Source organism: Barbus barbus (assembly GCF_936440315.1).
Source record: "Barbus barbus genome assembly, chromosome: 29".
NCBI lineage: Eukaryota > Metazoa > Chordata > Actinopteri > Cypriniformes > Cyprinidae > Barbus > Barbus barbus.
In genome coordinates this window covers 17,837,009-17,856,192 of record NC_136757.1, presented here as the reverse complement: position 1 = coordinate 17,856,192, position 19,184 = coordinate 17,837,009, and the positions used below count along the sequence as shown (strand labels likewise).

Below are 19,184 nucleotides of genomic sequence, written 5' to 3'. Positions count from 1 at the left end.
CCCTAGGTCTGGATTTCATTTAAAAAGGTATTAAAATGGATTTTATGACCAACGCACCTTCAAGAGTTTCTTTAGTCTCTTATAACAAATTACCACCGAAGCCATAATTTACTATAGTAACCGCTGTAACTACGGCTACCATGATGCATTTGGTCCCGTAGATTTAACTTACCTGTGCTTTGTTTTCGTGTTAAGATGCGCTCGTCTGGCTAACGTTACTTCTGTCACATCTTTTGATGTATAATTGCGAAAGCACATATATTTAAAAAATGTGCTCTGACAAATAATATATATATATATATATATATATATATATATATATATGACAGTTCGCACTGTGAACGCGCAAGATTTAAGATGCGCGTGTCCGGAGGTGCACGCATGCGCAGGGCCACCCAAGCCGCCAACATGGAGAGAAAAGGTAATCTCTTCCTTGACTTTCTCTGAATAATATTTGCCTAATTTGAAGCTATAACGTTTATATAGCGGTAAGATGACTAACGTACGTTCTGACTCAAACGAGTAGTGTGATATTAAAGCATAAAGGCGCATTTTGCTTTGTATTGGGACGCATGGATTGGTGTCTTTAGCGTTAGCATGTAGCCACTCAGTCTGCAGCTGAAGTGAGCTAAATTTATTTTCATCACACCCCAGAGGCATTTTTGTTGTCGGTTTATATCGCCTTCACTTTAAGCGATTTCGCTTTTCGTTTGTTTTAGATAGACGTTAATCTTCTGAGTAACGTTAGGCGCGTGCACGTATCAACTGGATGAGAGTTGAAAGCGTCTGTTTTCCTCTGCTGTCGTGGAAACTTCAGGAATTCATTTCCTATAGCCTCGTTTTTGCATCCATGTTCCTTGCGTTATAAAACAGATGAAAAAAAAAAGCATGTTATTAATGAGCCACGTCTGCACTCAGTTCCTGTCACACTGTAAACACCCAGCTGTGTATTGTTTATGTGCATTACATAAGATTACATGCGATAACTATCACCGGTCTGTGTGTCTCCTGTATTATTGTTAGGCTATGTTTGGCTCTCTTTGAGTAACTGAGTTTAAGTGATTTTTTTTATTTATTTATTAACAGTTTCATTGTCATATGTTGTACTTAATTTGTCACACCAGTTCTGGCACTTCAGGCGAGGAAGAAAAGGGCCAAAGCCAAGAAGTCGACCAAGAAGTGAGTTTGTACTTTATTCTCTTGTGTTTTTTCTGCTGCTAGTATTTATTTATTTTACTTGTTTGGGTGTTAATTTTAACTTTAAAAATGAGAATGTTAGACTAGACCTAAGAAGGACTGCCTGCATGTATAAGTTACTACTGGGTTATACAAAGTTAAACTCTTTTCTGGCACATTATTGGACATTAAGATATTAGGAACCATAATATGGAATTCTGACTGTTGACTTTAAAAAAAATTTTTTTATGATGTTCTGGAAGTTGCTTAGTTTGTAGGTTGTTAAATGCAGTGTCTCTTAGGCGCCACTGTTTTGATGTGTAAAGAATGAGTCATCTTGAGTCTGCTCTGATTATTCAGTCTTAGTTGTTGAACCCTGTTCATTTGATATCTTTGAACATTTTGGTAAATTAAGTCATCATTTTGGCATGCAGAGTATCAAGTTGTGCTTTCTTTCACTTCAGTTTTTGTGGTGTAAGACACAGGTGCTTTTCTTGCATGGGTTAAACCAAGCATGGATACATGCAGGATGCATGCAGTCTGAAATGCACTGAAACATTGGTAGATTTTTTTTGTACACAAGATTGTCAAAATTGTATTTAACAAAAGAGCTTATGTAGTAGAAAACGAAACGCTAGCTGTGCTCACATTGTGTTTTTTACATTTAGATTCAGATGAAGTTTAAAAAATCATATATATATATATAACAAGCCAAGTTTATTTTACACTCTTAATAATAATGTTCCAAAAGGGGATTTTGCCATAGATGAATATTTTTTTGGTTCCCCAAACAACCTATCAGTTCAAAAGTTATTAAAATAACCATTTTTATTTAATTTTTTTATGTGAAGAATATTTGAATGATCTAAAGAACCTTTCGTGGACTGGAACCAACCATGCCAACTTTGAACAATTTTTTTGTTTGTTTACAATACAGGTAGTTTTAAAGCAGATTTGCAGTAGTAAAGAGCAAAACAGCACCAGCAAGTTGTTCGAACAGGATTCTGTAATTTTAGTTATAATGACAACTTCTGTTAACTTATTCTAACATTATAAACATTATATTGGGGAAGTCGTGGCCTAATGGTTAGAGTCGGACTCGTAATCGAAAGGTTGCGGGTTCGAGTCCCCGGCCGGCAGGGATTGTAGGTGGGGGGAGTGAATGTACAGCGCTCTCTCCACCCTCAATACCACGACTGAGGTGCCAAGGCACCGAACCCCCAACTGCTCCCCGGGCGCTGCAGCATGGCTGCCCACTGCGCCGGGTGTGTGTTCACGGTGTGTGCGTGCGTGCGTGCATTTGTTCACTACTCACTGCTGTGTGTGTGCACTTGGATGGGTTAAACGCAGAGCACCAATTTCGAGTATGGGTCACCATACTTGACAATACGTCACGACTTTACTTTAAAGCTGCTTTATTCAGGTCAATCCAGTTCGGTTATTCAATGAACTCAGTGAAGGTGTTTTTATGTAGTAAAATTTACTTTTTATGTTGGTCCTTTGAGTGTAGCATGTCAAAAATTAAAATCACATGCTGAAACGGTTGTCAGAACATTTAAACCATGTAAAATCAGCATCAAAGAGTCTTTCATGTAAGATGATGGCTCTATGAGTGTTTATACTGTAAGATGGCTGCCCTATATAGACTGTGCTGTAATGTGTGTCCATTGACCTAAATGAAATGTACTGTCATCCCTCAGGCCAGCACATCCTCCACGCGCGGCATCACAACAGCAGCCCCCTACAGAGACCCAGATACAGGAGCCCGATGAGGAAATCCTCGGCTCTGATGATGAAGAGCAAGAAGATCCTAATGACTATTGCAAAGGTTGCAGACAAAGCTTTAGAAGTTCTTTTTGACAGCAGAAACTACAGCTTGACTAGACTTAAAAGTGCTGAAATGACAAGCTCAGTCTTTGAAAGCTAAAAAGACTAGAAGCACTTCCTTGTTTCACAGTTGTTTTTTCTATTGGTGAAACTACAATTTCTTCCTAGAAGTGCAGCACATAACTACTGTAAACTGCAAAAGAAATGGATATTTTGTACTGTAAATACAGGAATGTCATCATCCTCTGTGTTTATACCCCTATCGATGTTTCAAATATCTGTGTTTTTTATTTTTTTGTATTTAACGTAAAAGGGAAGTGATGTTGTTATTCACTTTTTATTTTTACTTTACTTTTAAAATGTCAGTAGTCTGAGCAAATTCTAATTTCTATTTTTGGTGTAAACATACTTTACATTGATTGCTCAGAATCAGTCCCTAACAAAAATGACAATCAAACTAGCCCTAAAGGACAATCGATGAGCTATCCAAATGCAAATTGAAGGATTGCTGTTCTTCTTGTGTTAGGAGGATATCACCATGTGAAAATAGGGGACCTATTCAATGGTAAATACCATGTGATCCGGAAGCTGGGATGGGGGCACTTCTCCACTGTGTGGCTGGCCTGGGACATCCAGTAAGAGCTTTGTAATTTTGAATAGCACAACACTATAATGTGCCAAAATCACATATGCATGATAGTTTTTTTCTCTTTCTTCTTTCCTTCTTTTCAGAGGGAAGCGGTTTGTTGCCATGAAGGTGGTAAAGAGTGCAGAGCATTACACTGAAACAGCTCTGGATGAAATAAAGCTACTCAGATCTGTAAGTATCCAAAGAAACTTCTGAAACTGAAATGCTTTAAATAATCATTTTAGAAAAAAGGGATGGTAAAAACAATGGTGAAATATAGATTATCTAAATAATTTGTAATCAATTATTTGATGTATGCTTAATGTAAATATTGATTTAACAAAGTTTTTTATTTTTCAAGTAAGCATATTTTGATATCACTAAACCAGGATGCTTACTTTATTTTATTTTATGCTGTTTTGTTTTCAGGTCAGAAATACAGACCCTGATGATCCAAACAGAGAGATGGTTGTGCAGCTACTGGATGACTTCAAGATCTCAGGGGTCAATGGGACTCGTATCCTTGAATATGAAGAGTGTTGTGTGTGTGTGTCTGTGTGTGAGAGAGAAAATGGGTCAAGAAGTCTTCAAGCAGGTGTCCGATGCTATTTTAAGATACCCCAAATTCTTTTACTAGGGCGCTTGTGAATGCCGAATTTGAAACAGTTGTTGCATGGTAGCGATTATACTGAGAGAAGCTGTTCTGGTATTATTTTTTCAGTTAGAACGTCTACACTTATTTCTATCAAGAGCAGGTTCTGTTTTAAAAGCCTTGGACCTTCACTTGACCTTTCAGATGTCTGCATGGTGTTTGAGGTTCTAGGGCACCACTTGCTTAAATGGATTATCAAGTCCAACTATCAAGGCTTACCTCTGCCCTGTGTCAAGAGCATCATTCGACAGGTAACGCAGCACACTGTCACACAACCAGATCAGTGTTCACATAATTACGGTTTGACTAATTAACTGCTGTCCTGGATTCAGTGGATCAGGTACAGATTAATTATTATGGGTTTACAGTCTTGCTTAACATTTTTGGTTTTATTAAAAATTCAGAATATTTTGATAATGAAATCATGTTTAGTTTCTGTGTCACATCTGTTTTTTTTAATAAAGCCGTGAGAACAGACATGTTTGTAAGGGATGCATTAAATTGGTCAACAGTGACTTTAAAACACAAAAGATTTGGACAAGAAATGCTGTTCTTTTGAACTTTCTATTCATCAAAGAATCCTGGAAAATTTGTGCCTTCCGTATTGATAAGAATATTTTTCTTAAGCACCAAAATCAGAATTAGAATGATTTCTGAAGGATCATCTGACACTGAAGACTGGAGTAATGACTGCTCAATTCAGCTTTGCAATCACATGAATAAATTACATTTTAAAATATATTGAAATAGAAATAAGTAATTTTACATTGTGATAATATTTCACAGTAGTATTGTTTTTACTGTATTTGTATTTAAATAAATGCAGACTTGGTGAGCATAAGACTTCATGACAAAAACAAAAAAGTGTACATAGTGTTTGTCAATTAGAATCAGAAGCAATCAAAATCATCTGTTTTAGAGAGCTGTGAATAACCAATAATAATGTAGTTGTTGTTGCTTAAGTATGTTTAGAAAGATGCTAATAGATATTTCTATAGTTGTTTGAGTGTCTGTATTTTTGAAATCTCTCAGGTTCTTCAAGGTCTGGATTACCTGCACACCAAGTGTCAAATCATCCACACAGATATTAAGCCAGAGAACATTCTCATGAGTGTTGATGAGCTGTATATCAGGCGATTGGCTGCAGAAGCCACTGAGTGGCAGAAAGCTGGTGCTCCCCCTCCATCTGGGTCAGCAGGTACGGCAGCTCTGCTTAATTACACACATATGATGAAGCACACTTTATTACATGGCTTCAGTCAGTTTTGAATGATTGTCAACTTTTTCCCACTATTTTTTTTTTTTTTTTAAATTTTTAGCCAGTTCACATTCTCTCATTAACACAACTTGTTGGTTAGCTTTCTTACCCTCTAGCATACTGCTCTTAAAATTGGTTTACTTTGCAAGCTGTCATTGTGTTGTTGTTCTTTATCTTCCAGTGAGCACTGCCCCAGCTCCTAAACTGGTATGTCTTCCTTCTTTAGCAGATGTTTTTTATGCATTTCATTTCACAAAATTATCTTATTTTCAATTAATTTTAATGTCCTGAAGAAAACATTATTCTCATTCTTTCTGTAGTTCTCTGAGTATAATCTTGAGCTGTCGTTCCCAATTCCAAGAATGTTTTGGGTTATTTACAACTTAAAATCTTGCCACCGTGACTGTGAAGACATTTCTAATGTTACAAAAGATTTATATTTTAAATAAATGCTCATCAAACAATCCTAAAAAATGTGCCATAGTTTCCACAAAAATATAAAGCAGCACAACTGTTTTCAACATTTATAGTAATACATTTTTCTTGAGCAGCAAATGAGCGTATTGTAATGATTTCTGAAGAGTATTGACTGCTGAAAATTCAGCTTTGCCATCACAGTAATTAATTACATTTGAAAATGTTTCAAAATAGAAAACAGTTCTTTTAAATTGGAGTAATTTTTCACAATGTTACCATTTTTAACCAAATAAATGCTCCCTTGTTAAGACTGAGTCATGTTTTACAACACTTGCATGGTAGTGTAAGTTTGTCAAATAACCTGGAATATTTCAGTTGTCATGAAAATGCTTTTGTTTTTTAGCATCAACATGATAACCCAACTTGCTCTTCCTCAGGCACCAAAAATGTCAAAAAACAAGAAAAAGAAGCTAAAGAAGAAGCAAAAGCGTCAAGCGGCGCTCCTGGAGAAGTGCATTATGGACTTGGAGGAGATGGAGATTGGGCCTGAAGGCAGAGAGGAAGAGGAGGATGACCCAGAATCCCCCAAATCCCCCTCCTGTGCCCCACTCAGACAAGCGTCACTGCAGGACATTACTTCTGAGGACACAAGTTAGCTTCTATTTGTATAAATAAACTTTTATAGTGCTAGTGTTAATTAAAGTTGTTTAGAATTTGCTATTATTTGTAATTCCATACAAATCAGTTAGCGTTAACACATCGCCAACATATTTCTGTTTCTCTGCATCTTGCGTAACAGTGGAGACCAGAGAGAGACTAACCTCAGATGCTTCACTTGAGCTCAACTGTAACGGCTGTATGCACTCCAGTCAAACACAACCTGAGGAGGATGATCAAGGAGACCAGCGACATGGCCAACTGCTACAGGAGGACCACCATAATGCAAACACAGGCCCAGAGGACACTGTTCAAAGCATGTATGAGTATTGTAATGGGGCAGAGTTCCCTGAATTGGACCAGGCCTGCTACAGTAATGGCACCTCAGGCCGAGAGCAGCCGGAGGAGGGAGAGCAAGATCAGCAAAAGACTAGAACCAGAGCCAGGGAACAGAACAAGGATAAGCTAAAGAACGGTCAGTGAATTTTCTTTGGCTTTTTAATTCTTTTAAGTGAGGATTTTCAGAGATGGTACGACTCAGCACGGCTCGGTTTGGCGCTGTTTGCGTTTCCACTGCACTTTAGTACCACTTTAGAGTGGGTGGGATTATTTACATGTCATTTACATTTTTGCTACGTCACAAAATTCAATAACCAATCGCGTCAAGGGGATCCTATTGTTAGCATATCATTAACTGTGCTGCAAAGCCGAGGGTCTAGTGAGAAGATGGCCAGATTAATCTGGTATATTTTTCTGTAGATGTTTCGCTATTTGACAATATTTCCCCCTATTTTCACAATGTCATGTGCTGTTAGCGCTTATTTATTTGTATTTAGAACCGCTAACTCGAATAATAACCCACGACAAACAGTGTAAAAGTTGCCCGGAGTCAGACCCATCTCTCCTGCATTGACATCTGCATGTCACACGCATATGCTTGCGGACGCGAACTGGAATCACAAACTTGGCTGCATTGAGGCACGACATCGTCAAGTAAGCAAATTTAATGAATGTTACAGTATCCATTGTAGTTGTAGTCCATCCGCTAGTAAAAACTGTTTTATCAGTCATTATCCGTGTACGAACCAGTGCAAACAGATAATGTTACCTTAAGAAGTTTGCCATCAGTCTCCTTGTTTACGTTGAGCATACCAGCTTGTTTCTGCTTAAAACAATCTTAATTAATCCCAAATTTCCACTTGCCATTACCATTGGATTGCGTTTACTTCGGTTTGTGCATCACGAGGCCCTGGCTAATGGCTGGCTGGTGTGACTGAGTGGAGGCGGGGCTAATTTGCGTATTTATAGATCCGCGTATAGTAAATGAGGCAAGGGTGTAGAGTTACATTCAAGCTATTTTAAGGCATGAGAGAATTTATTTTCAATTAGAAAATAGTTCTAAGGATAACACTTTTGACTACAGGGGGACTTTAAAAGAAGGCGCGCTCATTCAAAACAGTTGCGTTTGATCCTTCGCTGGCTTTACTGATTTAAATCTAGCGGGTCTGTTGTGTCTCGTGTTGCAAGTTCAATGACACAGCCAGTGACTATTTGCTCTGGCCAATCATTGATCAGCAGAGCTTACACGTCATGTTTTGGTAAGGGTACGGTACGCTTGGAACCTCAACCAAGGTGGTACTGAAAAAAGTACTAGGTACTGCACCCAGTGGAAAATCCCCCAAAAGCGAACCGTATCGTGCCATACCATGCAGTGGAAAAGCACCATTACATGCTGGTAACTGTTTATATTAAAGGGGTAGTTCACACAAAAAATGAAATTGTCATTATTTGCTCACCCTCATGTCGTTTCTTACCTGCAATGCTATTATTTTCAGGTGAACACCTAGTGAGCATTTTTGATGAGTCACTTTACCATGACAGCTCATAGTGACCACACATGTCTGTTTTGATTTAGCTTTTTTCTCCTCTTCCAGATAAATTGTCATCTGGAAGCCTATTGGTCAATCCACTGGAGCCATTTAACGCAGACAAAATCAAGGTCAAGATTGCTGACCTTGGCAACGCCTGCTGGGTGGTAAGAATCTTAATAATCTGATGAAATCCAAATTGTCATTTATCTGTAAAAATTTGAATCTGCAAATTAGAACGATTTCTGAAGGATCATGTGATACTAAAGTAATGTATTGAGTAATGAATGACGAAAATTATGCTTAGCCATCACAGGAATAAATTACATTAAATAGTTATTTAAAATTGTAATAATATTTCACAATATTACTGTTTTTACTGTATTTTTGAGCCTTAGTGAGCATGAAAACATTAAAACAAACTTACCGGCCCCAATGGTTTGAACGTTAGTGTAAGTTTATTTGGTTGAGTAAGGACTGATAAAAGGTGCACAGACGTTTATTAAATATAGAAGTTGATTTCATCTTTTTTAAACTGAATAATCAGATTTTGTCCAGAGCGGAGTATTGCTATGATTTTTCTGCTCTTCAGCACAAGCACTTTACTGAAGACATTCAGACCCGACAGTACCGCTCACTGGAGGTGCTGCTGGGATCGGGGTACAGCACACCCGCTGACATATGGAGCACAGCCTGCATGGTGAGAAGTTACACGTGGTCTTTCATCAGTTTGTTAAATCTGCATTACTTCTACATTAATCCACAGGCACCATTGTGAGATCAGGTAAATCAATTTGGTAACAATTCAGACCTGATATTGGATTGCTCTTTCTCTTTTCAGGCATTTGAATTGGCCACTGGTGATTATTTGTTTGAGCCCCACTCTGGTGAAGATTACTCCAGAGATGAAGGTAATGCAATATTTCTTCTTTCTGCCTGAAATACAAAAATTATGAATGTTTCATGCATTACATTTATTGAGGAAAGATGGTACAGTGATAATCCGGATAACAGATGCATGTACATGCCTAGAGTAAAGGACATACCGAATTATTTCAGTTTTAATGTGACTGACAATTTACTTTGTCAGATTAATGTCTCACTACAGGCACTATGAAATTGAATTTAAATAATGAATTATTTATTGTATGTTGTTTTCTTCTATTCTAATTTGTATTGAAGTTTCAGTGCTTAAAGAGTTTGAGTAATCCTGTGGTTATTTCCCTGCTAACAATCAGAGCCTGCTGTTAAAATGCATGGAGATGCATGGTCTCTTCTATAAACTTCCTCTTCATATTCACTTCCTCCTCCTCCACCTTTCGCCCACTACTTCTGCCTCTTTTATTGACCCATGCTTCTTTGTTCCTCCTAGTGTTCTATTCTTAGTTGATGCTGTAACTAAATGGACTAAAACAGAAAGATGCATATTTTGCATACCTTAGAAATTGAGTTGGGGAAGAATTTGTAAACTTAAAGCCTAATTTATTACCCATCTGTGATCTAATGGTGTTTACACTGGAGTGTAAATGCTGTTTAAACAGATCTTGGGAGTTATGTTAGTCATGATCAGAATTTGCATGTTTTGAGCCACTATGTGGTTGTTTAATAGATGCTTGTTACTTGTCAAGTGAAATTTCAGATTATTCTATTGATTTAAAAGGCAAATCATTTCATGGCATTTGACAAGCATAAAGGTTTCATAGATTTCATTTGGTTGTAAATTGTGCGTTGTGGTGCTTAAATTTATTGTATTTGTATATCTGCAAGGTATTTAGCGGAATCTGGTCAGACAAGAAGTCAAACTGGAGAGACAGCTAGAAACCAGTAATGATTCATTATGCTCCTGCTTGGGGCACTCTGTTCTTACACTTGTGGTAGACCACATTGCACTGGAATCAGCTGATGTAATTTTCCTAAATATGGAGTGAGCAGAATTAGATCACACTTCAACTTTCTTCCAGTTTAAGTCATCTCAAAGAGGAAGGTAGCTATTGAATTTTCAGATAGATATTCAGATTTAGAGAACTATCTGTGTGTTTCATGTTTTTTTTTTTCTCTGTCACCATCCCATCCTTCATGTCGTTCAAGTCATGTCTGTGTGATCGGGTTGGGTATTTTTATTTTTTTGTTTTATTTTTTTTATTATATTGTTTAGTTAATCGCATTTACATTATAATTTTTTTCTATATTTTATGAGTTGAATGATATATAAAGTTCAAATTAAATTCAAGTGATATTTATGAGTTCATTTGCAAAAACCGATAACTTCAAGATTTTATTCATCACATACACAACACACTTGGGTACACCTATTCAATTGCTTGGTAACACAAATTGCTAATCAGCCAATCACATGGCAGCAACTCAATGCATTTAGGCATCTAGATGTGGTGAAGACGACTTGCTGAAGTTCAAACCGAGCATCAGAATGGGGAAGAAAGGGGATTTAAGTGACTTTGAACGTGGAATGGTTGTTGGTGCCAGACGGGCTGGTCTGAGTATTTCAAAAACTGCTGATCTACTGGGGTTTGCACACCCAACCATCTCTAGGGTTTACAGAGAATGGTCCGAAAAAGAGAAAATATCCAGTGAGCGGCAGTTGTGTGGACGAAAATGCCTTGTTGATGTCAGAGGAGAATGGGCAGACTGGTTAGTGATGATAGAGAGGCAACAGTAACTCAAATAACCACTCGTTACAACCAAGGTATGCAGAATACCATCTCTGAACGCACAACACGTCGAACCCTGAAGCAGATGGGCTACAGCAGCAGAAGACCACACCGGGTGCCTCTCCTGTTAGCTAAGAACAGGAAACGGAGGCTACAATTCGCACAGGCTCACCAAAATCGGACAATAGAACACTGGAAAAACGTTGCCTGGTGTGATTAGTCTCGATTTCTGCTGCGACATTCAGATGGTAGGGTCATCCTGCCTTGTCTCAGCGGTTCGGGCTGGTGGTGGTGGTGTAATGGTGTGTGGGATACTTGGCACACTTTGGGCCCCTTAGTACCAATTGAGCATCGTTTAAACACCACAGCCTACCTGAGTGTTGCTGCTGACCATGTCCATCCCTTTATGACTACAGTGTACCCATCTTCTGATGGCTGCTTCCAGCAGGATAATGCACCATGTCACAAAGCTCAAATCATCTCAGACTGATTTCTTGAACATGACAATGAGTTCACTTTACTCAAATGGCCTCCACAGTCACCAGATCTCAATCCAATGGAGCACCTTTGGGATGTGGTGGAACGGGAGATTCACATCATGGATGCGCAGCCGACAAATCTGCAGCAACTGCGTGATGCTATCATGTCAATATGGACCAAAATCTCTGAGGAATGTTTCTTACGCCTTGTTGAATCTATGCCACGAAGAATTAAGGCAGTTCTGAAGGCAAAAGGGAGTCCAACCCGGTACTAGCAAGGTGTACCTAATAAAGTGGCCAGTGTGTGTGTGTGTGTGTGTGTGTGTGTATGTGTATACAGTATCTCACAGAAGTGAGTACACCCCGCACATTTTTGTAAATATTTTATTATCTTTTCATGTGACAACAATGAAGAAATGACACTTTGTTACAATGTAAAGTAGTGAGTGTACAGCTTGTATAACAGTGTAAATTTGCTGTCCCCTCAAAATAACTCAACACACAGCCATTAATGTCTAAACCGCTGGCCACAAAAGTGAGTACACCCCTAAGTGAAAATGTCCAAATTGGGCCCAAAGTGTCAATATTTTGTGTGGCCACCACTATTTTGGCCATTTCACCAGAGCTTCACAGGTTGCCACTGGAGTCCTCTTCCACTCCTCCATGACGACATCATGGAGCTGGTGGATGTTAGGGACCTTGCGCTCCTCCACCTTCTGTTTGAGGATGCCCCACAGATCCTCAATAGGGTTTAGGTCTGGAGACATGTTTGGCCAGTCCATCACATTTACCCTCAGCTTCTTTAGCAAGGCAGTGGTCGTCTTGTTTTTATTTATATATATATATATATATATATATATATATATATATATATATATATATAATATATATATATATATATATATATATACATACATACATATATCTCACACACTGTAAAACCGAACAGTGAAGTGAATTAAATGAGTTAGTTTCACTCAAATAATAATGGAAGTTCATTGGACTTAATTGAAATAAGTTCTGTAAACTCAAAAGGTTGTTATAGTAAGCTAAACTTAAAATTGAGTTTTCTAGTTCCCAGCATGCTTTGCATCAGACAACAAGGACAATTGTTGAAATTAAGTGTTATTTTGTGTGTTTTTGCTCAAGATTAACATAGGGAGACAGAAGTTAGTATTTAAATGCTGTGTTATGTTAGGCTTTACATAGTTTTCTGTTATGTTGGTTTTTTAGTGTTAACATTGTGGGGAAAAGTAGAGCCTTTGGTTAGGTTTAGGAAGGACAGCAAAATGTTAAGACTACGTATACTGCATGTTGTTTAACTATTTACATGCAAGTGTATAGTGAGAGTCTTTTTGTTAACTACATCAGTATGTGCTGGTGTACTTTTGCTAACCAGCACTTGGATATGAATGAAAGAGAAAGATCTGGATGAATGTGATGTTATATATAATTGTCATTGTGAAGAGTGGGGTGGGATCATGGACGCGAGGCTTGGCTCCCATGGCTCTCAGCCCCGCCCCACTTGTCATAAAAATTAAGCTTTTAGTTTGTTTACTCAAATGTTTTGAGTGTTCTTAACTTATCAGGTTTTACAGTGTACTTTTATCTGTATCTGCCATCAAAAAAAATCCATATTGGTCTGTCTGTCTGTCTGTCTGTCATCTCCCTTTTTTTTTTTTTAATCTGTTTTGTTGTATCAACCTGAATTTTAATATTTAACACATTCCCTTAATGGACGGTGTGTCCCAAAGGTTTAGTGGTCATAATACAAAAATATAACAAATTGCCGTCTGAAGCAAATATTCCATCCAGCCATGAAACAAACATTTATATGCTGAAACTGGAGACACTGATGACATTCTGGCCCACTGTCATTTGCCTTGAGTTTGTCTTTTTGTTTTTTTTTGTTTTCCTCTTCATGTTCTTTCTGCTTGTCCCCATTCCATTATCATGTTCTCTTCTGCCTCTGTCTTCCCTGTCTCTCTCTCTCTCTCTCTCTCTCTCTTTCTCTCTCTCTCAGACCACCTTGCTCTGATTATTGAGCTTTTGGGGTATATCCCTCGTCACTATTCTTTGAGTGGGAAATTTTCACAGGAATATTTCAGCTGTACAGGTACGCCTGCCAGTCAGGAAGAGCCCTGCCCTGAGGGAGGGGTTTGAAGGGAAGAGAGGAGATGCAGCAGCTTCATTGCAGCAGCTTCATTGACAGCACAGCCTTGTTACACTTTTTTGAAAACATTTTTCTGAAGGTTTTGCGAAAATCTTCTTCAGCAAATGTCCAGTTGTTCACAAGGAGGCTTTTCTTACAAGTCTGAGGCAGCCCTAATCACAAAAGCCGAACTATTGTAGCTTCAAAGCTACTACATTGCGGCATGACTGAATTAGCTTGAAGCTCCACCAGAGCCAGGAGAACCTCAAAAACACTTCTGCATTACACAAGTCCAATTCTTTTTTAAATCTTTAATCGGAATCTCTGATATGAAAATAGTTCACTATGCGATCCCCGTCTTTGCTGTCAGAATATGGCTGCGTCTCCTTGTTTTCCCTCTCGTCTCTCAGGATGGGTGAATGACTGTATTAACACTGTCTGATCAAGTTGTCCAATGTTTGGTCCTCCCCTCCACCTCATCACCCTCCTCCCTGCTCGACACTCTCTGTGTGTGATGGTAGACCACATTGCTTTGATCATTGAACTGCTGGGGGCCGTCCCACGCAAACTCATATTGACCGGAAAATTTTCCAAGGAGTTTTTCACCAAGAAAGGTAATGCGGCCATTATGAATGCATTTTATACCTAGTCATGATGCTTTTATTTCAGATGATTCAATTGCAATGTAAACTTTAAAAACTAGTATGTGCACTCCTGTTAAAATGTTTGGGGTTGATAATTGTTTTTAAGTTTTTCACCAAGCCAGCATTTATTTGATTAAAAAGACAGTAAAAGCTACAATATTCTGAAATAATATTAGAATTCAAAATATTTTTTATTTTATTATATTTTAAAATCTAATTTGTTTCTGGCCATTACTCCAGTCTACAGTGTCTCATGATTCTTCAGAAATCATTCTAATATGTTAATTTGGTGCCAATTATCATTTCAGGGCTCGTAAAATTTCAGTGGTAGCCCCTCGGGCAGGCATTCTTCAGATTTTGGTTGCCCAAAATAAATTTAACTAGCCCGAATAAGAAAGATATTGGTTGAACTTCACTGTGGACAAATCGGCATAATTGAAAACTTCAGTATTTTTCTTCAAATAACAAGTAAACAAGTCCAGACTGTAGGGGTGCAACAGATCACAAATCTCATGGTTCGGCTCACATTATGGGTATTGAGTCACAAATCAAATCAGATTCTTTTGGTGAGCAAAATGTATTTATTTATTTGTTATTATTATTTAAAGAACAATTGTAAGTACTTCGATACCACAGGAAAAACTTGTAGCATAACTAATAAAGGTCAAGCATTATTAAAGACAAGTGAATGCTCAGTAATAAAATAAGAACATGGATAAGTAAAATATAACAAAGCTACTTTACTAAATAAAGTAAGGTCTAACATTAGTTTTCAGGCACTGGAATGTAATCAAGTTTAAAATAACACTGCATAGTATTCACTGTATAAATGAAATATAGATTAATCTTTGTTAAAGCTGTTTTGTTGTTTGATTTAACATTACTGACACAGACAGCAGGAGGTATTTATAGGCTGCTGGCCATTTAAGACCTGACAATCCAAAGTAATGATACACATCCGATTTTCTTTATTACAAAAAAAAAAAAAAATCTGACCCCCAATAAATTCTAAGAAAAGCCTCATGGATGGATGTTTTATGTATGTTTGGATTTCCGTACACTTTACAGTTAACATTTTGCAGCGCTTTATTCCAAATAAGTTTGTCTTTGTAATATAAATTTAACTTATTTTTTATTATTTATTTATTTGAATATACATTCACTCTGAAAGGCATCCCATTATCAATTTAAATTTAAAGTTTAATGTTGATTTTATGTGGCTTTGTGGGGGACCATGTTAATGCCAGAAAGTTTGCAAGGGAGGAAAAAAAAAACAGTACTAGAGTACTGCATGGCATGAGAAGCCTGGACTTTAAATGTGTGCATTTCTGTAGGTGACCTGAAGCACATCACTAAACTGAAGCCGTGGGGTTTGCTGGATGTTCTGATGGATAAATATGAGTGGTCTCGGGAGGAGGCCGAGACCTTCAATGATTTCCTGATTCCAATGCTGGAGCTCCTGCCAGAGAAAAGAGCCACTGCTGCCGACTGTCTGCGACACCCTTGGCTTGCCCTCTAGTGGCCTCTTGCTGTCACTGCACATCCTTCAGGCCATCTCTCCCTGAACTCGAGAGACTGCAACAGATCACTTTCTAGTTTATAGAGCATATCGGAGTAGTTATTTTTCTTCTGTTAATCTGAGTGATTTCGTTTGCTTGGCTCACCAGAGGAATAGTAAACCTGTCTGTTTTTGTTCTAGCTGCTTTCTTCTAATCTTTTTTTTCAGAGTTGAGGTTTTTTTTGAGGATCACACCTGCCTTGCTCCCACTGCCGTCCCTGTTATTTTGGCAAAGGATGAAATTTAGACCTAGGAGGCACCTGTTTAGGTACCTGGGGTATTTACTGAAGTCGTTAAAAATTAAGATGGAGGTCTGTTTTTTTTTTTTTTTTTGCCGTACTAACATGAGATGCAGTCCATTCCTCCTGAGTACCGACGACTCGGACTGCAGTGCAATGCACAAAAGAATTTTGTTACTCATAGTTTTCTGAGTGGGAAAGGAATGGTGGTTTATGGAAAGGGAATTGTTTGGTTTACCTTTATGACTGTAGAGTATAAATTAAGATGTTTCTGTTCTGCGTCAAGATTCGCCACACCTCTGTGTTTCTCTCCCAACTATACAAGTGTCTTTTGTGTGTGTTTGTGTGTGTTCATTAGTTCAGTAGGTTTTGATCTTGTCTGTCTCAGATTAGATTTTAAAGAGCTGAAGTCTTCTCGCTCATGGTCAGTACATTTTGTGTACAAGAAGCTTCCACATAAAGTGAGTAACTGTCAAGGGCCACCAAAAGTGATATTGGGGGGGGGGGGGGGGATATTTGTGAGTGTGTGTTGTACGTATGATTTGTGTGTGCGCGCATGTGCATGCGTGTGTCTGTATATATGTGTACCAAAGAGTTTGCCTTTATCTGTATATTACAGCCATGTACAGTTTTTAAAAGAAATCCTACTATTGCATCTAAGCTAAGATTATTTAGCTGGATAGAAGTGTTTTAATAAAGCATTTGAAAGATGGGTTCACCTGTTGGTCTGATTTGCTGTTTTCAAAAAATGTAAAATGATATAAAATGGAGGTGATAAAGCAGATTACTTTTCATTGTGATGCTTACTTATCTTTTGTACAGGTGAAAGTTAAGATCAAAGAATTGTTGTTGCTAAATCTGTGCAAAACAATAGAAAAAAAAAAGGTAAAGAGTGCAGGAAAACAAATGTTTTTTATTTGGTAACGTTTTAGTACCAAATGAAATAACCAGGGGTTGTCAATCTGGGATCAATCTGGATTTACAATTTTACTTTATAGCCTTTTTAAAGGCTATAAATAGGTTATTTATAGGTTTTTTAAAGACTGAATATATATATATATATATATGTGTGTGTATACAAACTGTATAAATAGCCATGGTACACATTTCTAGTAACTGCGCAGTTCATTCTCATATTGTATTTTCAGAAAGTTTTGGAATGTTTGTCCTCTCCCCAAATTTGTCACTACCGAAACACAGTAATAAAAATTTAATTAGAAGGGTTATATTGATCTATTAAGCTTTTGCATCTACATTGTGTGTGTTTATATATATGATCAAAGAAGGCTGTGAAAATTAATCTGCATTGTTTATCCTTTTGATCTTTTATTTTTTAAAAATCTCATTGGATAATAAGAATTTAGGGGGGGGGGGGGGTGTATCATGAAATAAATGTTTTTCTCAAATACAAGTTGGACCCAATTATTGGCATCCCTAGAAATTCTTATGAGCAAAATATCTCTGAGGTATATTCCCATTCATATTCACAATTCTGAGCACTCCAGGGTGATTATGAACATGAAATTATCCAGCCATGGCTTCCTGTTTCACAGAAATATAAAAGGAGGGAAATCAAAGCCCAAATTCCCTTAATCATTCATCACAATGAGAAAAACCAAAGAATATATTTCTGATGTGCAGCAAAAGATAATTGAGCTTCACAAATTAGTGAAGTGGCTTAAAGAAAAGAGCTAGAGCAGGGAAAATTCCCATTTCCACCATCAGGGCAAAAATTAAGAATTTCCAATCAACGGAAAATGTTACCAAACTGCCTGGAAGAAGACTTGTCTATATCGTCCTAATGCACGGTGAGGAGGAGAATTTGAGTGGCTAAAGACTCTTCAAGGATTACAGCTGGAGAATTGAAGAAAATAGTTGAGTCTTGGGGTCAGAAAACCTTTAAAAAATGGTTAAACAGCACCTACATCACCACATGTTGTTTGGGAGGGTTTCAAGAAAAATTCTCCTTTCTCATCCAAAAACAAACTCCAGCATATTCAGTTATCAGACACGACTGGAACTTCAAATGGGACTGGCTTGTATGGTGAGATGAAACTAAAGAAATTAGTTTTTTAGCAGCAAACCCTCAAGATGGGTTTGGTGAACACAGGGATAAAAAAGTACCCCATGTGTACAATGACATATACTGCTGTGTTTTTGATGATGTGGGCCTATATTTATGCTGGAGGTCCTGGACATCTTGTTTAGACACATGGCATCATGGATTCTATCAAATACCAACAGATAAAAATCAACAAGTGTCTGACTCTGTTAGAAATCTTATAATGGGCCATGTTTGGATCTTCCAACCGGACAATAATCCAAACACAAACCTCAAAAACAACACAAAAATGGGTCACTGAGCACAAAATCAAAGCCATTCCAGTCCTCTGACCTGAACCCTGTAGAAAATGAGTGAGGTGAACTGAAGAGAAGAAGCACCAACATGGAGCTGGGAATCTAAAGGGTCTGGAGAGATTCTGGATGAAGGAATGGTCTCTGATCTCTTGTCAGGTGTTCTCTAAACTCGTCAGGCATTATAGGAGAAAATTTAGAGCTGTTAAACTGGCAAATGGAGGTTTCAAAAAGTATTGAATAAAAGGGTGCCGTTAATTGTGGACAATGTGTATTAGAAGATAAACATTTATTTCATAATGATATTTCCCCCCATTTTAAATAGGTTAGATTTTTGTGATTTTTTAAAATAAAAGATCAAAAAAGGATTAACAATGCAGATTAATTTTCACAGCCTTCTTTGATCATATTTACCAAGGGTGCCGATATTTTTGGCCATGACTGTATATATATATATGTGTGACCCTGGACCCTGGTCTTAAGTCGCTGGGGTATATTTGTAGCAATAGCCAAAAATACATTGCATGTGTAAAAATTATTGATTTTTCTTTTATGCCAAAAATCATTAGGATATTAAGTAAAGATCATGTTCCATGAAGATATTT

The 19,184-nt window shown here is 37.6% G+C and overlaps 1 protein-coding gene across 1 annotated transcript; it reads left to right on the top strand.

Annotated features, from left to right (window-relative positions):
• Positions 1 to 369: 369 nt before the first annotated feature.
• LOC306849640 (SRSF protein kinase 1-like) lies at positions 370 to 17,007 on the top strand. The gene is made up of 16 exons (XM_079384817.1): positions 370 to 421; positions 1,125 to 1,179; positions 2,877 to 3,004; positions 3,530 to 3,638; positions 3,736 to 3,823; positions 4,061 to 4,148; positions 4,428 to 4,534; positions 5,316 to 5,481; positions 5,723 to 5,748; positions 6,396 to 6,609; positions 6,758 to 7,090; positions 8,550 to 8,650; positions 9,076 to 9,183; positions 9,325 to 9,394; positions 14,305 to 14,397; positions 15,762 to 17,007. Exons 1-16 carry the CDS (start codon positions 382 to 384, stop codon positions 15,944 to 15,946), a joined length of 1,911 nt encoding a protein of 636 aa, XP_079240943.1. The 5' UTR covers positions 370 to 381; the 3' UTR covers positions 15,947 to 17,007.
• The last annotated feature ends 2,177 nt before the right edge of the window (positions 17,008 to 19,184 follow it).